Source organism: Chinchilla lanigera, unplaced genomic scaffold (genome assembly GCF_000276665.1).
Source record: "Chinchilla lanigera isolate Chin_1 unplaced genomic scaffold, ChiLan1.0 scaffold00113, whole genome shotgun sequence".
Lineage (NCBI taxonomy): Eukaryota > Metazoa > Chordata > Mammalia > Rodentia > Chinchillidae > Chinchilla > Chinchilla lanigera.
In genome coordinates this window covers 2,438,906-2,443,549 of record NW_004955514.1, presented here as the reverse complement: position 1 = coordinate 2,443,549, position 4,644 = coordinate 2,438,906, and the positions used below count along the sequence as shown (strand labels likewise).

The following is a 4,644-nucleotide window of genomic DNA, read 5'->3' as shown; positions in this document are numbered from 1 at the left end:
TGGGATGAGGCGAGCCGGGCGGCACCACCAAGGCCTAGAAAGGGCACGTGAGGGGGGAGGGTGGGAGGGAACACCCCACTACCCTCTGTGACTGCCGGCTGGTGAGGGTGCTAGAAAATAAATTCATTTCATTGGAGCAGATCATAGTCCGTCCCAGAAGAAATCGGCAAAAACGGGTTTAGGTTTATTATTGAGAAAAGCAGTTGAGGCAGCCCAGGCAGCGGAGCCCCAGCTGACCCATGGGGGAGGCGGGTTAGAGATGCGACTGCTGGCCAAGGACCCTCGCCTCCACAGGAGCCTCTCCAAAAGCCACAGCCCACCCCAGCAATGCACCAGCTGCTGAAGGGCTGGCCAGAGACCCCAGGAGCTAACTGCCGCCTAGGGTGGGGTGGGGGCGCACACGGAGGAGCAACCCCTCAGGCCCTGTGGTGCCTTCTCTAGGCTGTCTGGCGCCTACTGTGTGGCAAGGTGAAGCCGGAGGGAGACAGTTTTCAGAGGTTCCATTATGCACGGAAGAGGACCTTTCAGACCCTGAAGGACCTACTACCCCCAGACTCAGAAGCACCAGAAATAGTGCCCCCTCCCACACAGGACAGGACCTCCCCCATCTGCACCCAGAAGCCGCCGATCAGCTTCTTCAGGCAGTGCAGACCGGTGACAGCGATTCAGTCCTCAAAAAGAGGGGAGCAGCTAAGGCAGGAGGCAGCGCAACTCCCACAAGTTAGCCTGCCAGGGAAAGCAGTGGACACAGAGAGCTCCGAGGCCCTTTGTGAGGCTGCCTGTGGCTTTGGGTTCCAGCTCGGTCCTGGAGTTGTGGGTCGCCCCCTCACCTCTGTTTCCCTGTTCCCCCGCAAGACCACCATGGAGTCCTGGAGTCCTGTCCATCTCAGAGCAGGGGTCAGGGAGTATGGACCCCATCACCCCTGTTCCCGTCCACTCTGCACACCAGCACAGCAGCCCCGGCTCCCCTCCCAGCACCCGGTCAGCAGGTGCCCAGTGTAGCCTGCATGCAGCAGTCACTCCCACCCCAGGTCACACAACAGCCAAACTGTCCACAAAATGTCCCTTTTTATTCCATACGCAAATAAGCATATTCAGCAAAAAAAAAAAAGTCTTCACCAGAGAATCCGGGGCTACAGCCTAGGACAGAAGCCCCAGTCCTGCCGGCCCATCCCCAGATCCGGGTCCAACACTGGGGGCCCCCTCCACCTCGGTGGCAGGGAAGGCGCTGGTCACAGCCCACCCAGTGACCTGCCGCTGTCGCTGTCTACGTTCCGCTGTAGTCCCAGGAAAGGAGTTATTTTGTGCTGGGGTCAGAATGACTGTGGGGCAGTCACCCGGAGCCCCTGGGGTAGCCCGTGAGGCATCTTCCTTCGCAGTGGAGCCCAAAGTTGCTCCTGGGCTGTGCGCCTAGAGCCAGCATCCTTGCAGGGTCCCTTTTCCCAGCGAGAGCTCCAACCTTGTGGCTGGTGGGGAGCTGCAGTCCAGTCGCCCAGTACATTCTGGAGGGCTCCCCAGAGCTGCGCGCGTCCTCCTCAAGGTACCTAGGAGCCCCAGGGAGCCGCCCCGCTCCCTGTGCGCACCGCCACCAGTCGAGCGTCCGCGGGGACTGCGGCGACCGGCAGGGACACGCACAGCTCATACCAGGCCTGGCATTTGCGCCCGCAGGAAGGGCACGGAGGCAGCGGCAGGGAAGGCGGCCAGCGGGTAGGCGAGTGCCCCGGAGAAGCCGAGCAGCGGCGGGGGTGGCGCGGGCGCAGGGGTCGCCAGCTGGAACGGCAGCGCAGCGGGCGGTGCAGGCGGTGCAGCCGGGGGGCTCTCGTGGTAGAGCACGGGCACACGGACCAGACGCTGCGCGCCCGGTGGGGACAGGCTGGCCGCCTCCAGCTCGGCAGCCAACTGCCGCTTCCACTTGTTGCGGCGGTTCTGGAACCAGATCTTCACCTGCGTCTCGGTGAGCTGCAGCGAGGCGGCCAGGCCTGCGCGCTCTGCGCTGCTCAGGTAGCGCTTCAGGTCGAAGGTGGACTCCAGCTGGAAGACCTGGCTTCGGGAGAAGACCGTGCGCGTCTTCTTCTTGCGGCCTCCGCCGCGTGCCTCCCCCGCCACGGCCGCCGGGGCCTCTGCCAGCTCCACTGCCTCTTCCCCACAGGCCGCCGGGCCTCGAGCCGCCAGCTCCACCGCCTCCCGGGGCACTGCGCCCTGCCCGGGGCCCCGCGGCCAGGCGCCCTCTGCGCGCCCCATCTCCTCGCCTGTCTCCGGTGAGTCCCGGTCGCTGGCTGCAGGAAGAGAGGGGCATAATGGTTGGCTCCCAGGGTGCGGTCCTCCAGGCTGTCAGCTGTCCCATCTTGAGGTCACCCACAGCCAGAGACTAGGATTGTGTAGCCCAGTGTGGGCATCCAACCCAGGATGGAGAACGGGGTAAGGGAGGCCAGAGTGGATGGTCCCCAGAAAGTTGCTGCAAACGACCCTCCATTACTCTGGCATGCACCAGAACGCCCACCCAGCAGGAGAGGAAGACAAAAACACATATACACAAAAAGCAGGGTGACCCCAGCCACCTCCCAGCTGCATGCTGCACCCTTGGAAAACTGCACAAAGCATGTGAACCAGGGGACAGGAGCAAAGAGGTACCTCTGAGAAACCCCAAATGGGAAACAAGCCAGGAGCTGTCCCGCCCACACACCAGCACCCAGCCTGGAATGACCAAGACTGATCCCTCTGGAGCACCCTCCGGATGCCAATGTCAACTCAAAAGAGCTCAGGCCACAAACAGGCCGTCCCTGCCAGTCAGGAACACACGACAACCACACCCTGCCCAGACACCTAGACCGGCCGTCCAGCTTGTAGGTTTGGGGACAGAGGCCCCAGGGGAAATGAGGAGACCTTGAGTGCCTGCTCCAGCACCTCCCAAAGGGAGCAGCGGTCCCCAGGGTTGGCAAGGGAGGACGCAAGTTGAAGAGGTCCGCCCGACCCCTGGCACATCTGCGAGACGGAGGAAGGAGCCAGGGCCCAAGCAAAGGCCCTGGCTCCCGCTGAGGTCGGCAGAGTCCAGCCGGCCCCCGAAGGCCAAGAGATGAGGTGGACAGGGGTGTGAGCCAGTGCCTGCGCCAGGAGTGCCAACGGTGATGCGCTTGCGTGCACACTCGGTCTGGGCCTGTGTCTTTGGAGGCTGCAGATTCTGTGCCCCATCCAGTCCCTTTGCAAAACATGTGCCCTCCTGGTGCCCACACGAAGTCCAGCAGCGGTTGGTGTGCACAAGTCCTGCTGCTCCCCTACCCAAAAGACCTCAACTCCTAGAGGCCCAAGCACTGCCAAGCTGTGCTTCCTGCCTGCTCCAGGTGGAAGCTGGGACCCTAACCCGCATTGCACGAAAAAACAGAGGCACCAACTCTTTGGGTAGCTGCCAGCTGGGATGCAGGTGGGGACCTCCCCAGGGGGCAAGGGGAGAACAAATGTCACCAGGGAGGGCAGTTTCCGAGTCACCTCCACAGGAGCACTAATTGGAGTCGTCAGATTTCAAGGAAACTTCTGAGCCACTGCTGCAGTTCACGTAAGGGGGTAGAGCCTGGACGCTGCAGGCTCTGAGCTGTGGGTCCTTTGGTCACAGGGGTCACTCCTACCCCAGGAAGGGGGTTAGCAAACAGGTGAGAGGGGTCACAGGTCATAGGCCACCTGCTCCCTCGAACACACACTCAGACCTGCACACCAGCACCCAAACGGATCCCAGGGCTACGGCTGGATGACAGTGCTCAGCCAGCCTCCCAGTGTGTTTTTTGGGGAGCAGAATGGGAGGTTGGGGCAGTCTAGCTTTGTTGGTCTCCCTGAAGGACAGGTCCACAAGGGAAGCACCGATGCTGCGGAGACGGAGAACTCTGGGACTGGGGTGCCCAGGCTAGAGAGACAAGCGGGTTGTAGGGCCCCCATGCCCCCATCCCGGCCTCTAAGCCCTCAGCGGGGAACAAAGGCCTGGGAGGGGGAGGGGCGGGAAACCGGGAGAGGGGCTTGGACGAGGGGACCCCCTTGCCTGGCAAGGCCTAAGGGCCTGGGAGAACCCGCAGAGCGGTCTAGGGCTCAGTCTCAAGTTCCATCCGAAGCCTCAGGCAGGCACAAAGGAACCGGAGCGGGAGCCGGAACCCCAGGACTCCTGCCGAAGGCCCGTCAGACCCTCGCTCAGTGCCTCCTCAGGGCTGTGTGGCTGAGCGCTGCGCCCGCCCTTCCGCTAGCCCCCCTCTATCGCTTCTCCCATCACTCCGGGATTGGGGGCTTTTGTTTGTTTTTGCATTTCACTATGGCCCCTGCCTCACCACCCTGCCCTTCCGCCCTCGTCCTTCCATTTCCTTCCCCCCAGTCCACCTTCACTCTCCTCCCCCTCACTGCCTGCAGTCCCGGCCCCAGGCCCCTCGTAGCGGCGCCCCCTCAGGACCCGCAGATCCCGGCAGGGGCGCAGCCGCAGGTCGGACCCCTTTCCCGGAGTGGGTCCCCAAACCTGCCCAGCCGGGGGCGCCGCGAGGGCCTACACGACCCTGGCCCGCCGCACGTACAGGAAGGATGGCCTGGAGAGGACAGAGGCGAGGAGCCCGGGAGTCCGAGCGGCTGGGGGACGTGGGGCGCCGCCTGCCTCTCCCCTCGCCCCCCGCGCCCCAA

At 63.6% G+C, this 4,644-nt stretch overlaps 1 protein-coding gene across 1 annotated transcript; it reads right to left on the bottom strand.

Annotated features, from left to right (window-relative positions):
• Positions 1-1,071: 1,071 nt before the first annotated feature.
• On the bottom strand, positions 1,072-2,316 carry Hmx1 (H6 family homeobox 1). Its single transcript, XM_005408766.1, has one exon. The coding sequence runs from the start codon at positions 2,239-2,241 to the stop codon at positions 1,639-1,641; it is 603 nt and encodes a 200-aa protein (XP_005408823.1). The 5' UTR covers positions 2,242-2,316; the 3' UTR covers positions 1,072-1,638.
• Positions 2,317-4,644: the final 2,328 nt, after the last annotated feature.

Excerpts from the sequence above, each read along its gene's own strand:
- Hmx1 (XM_005408766.1), bottom strand. The coding sequence starts at position 2,241 with ATGGGGCGCGCAGAGGGCGCCTGGCCGCGGGGCCCCGGGCAGGGCGCA.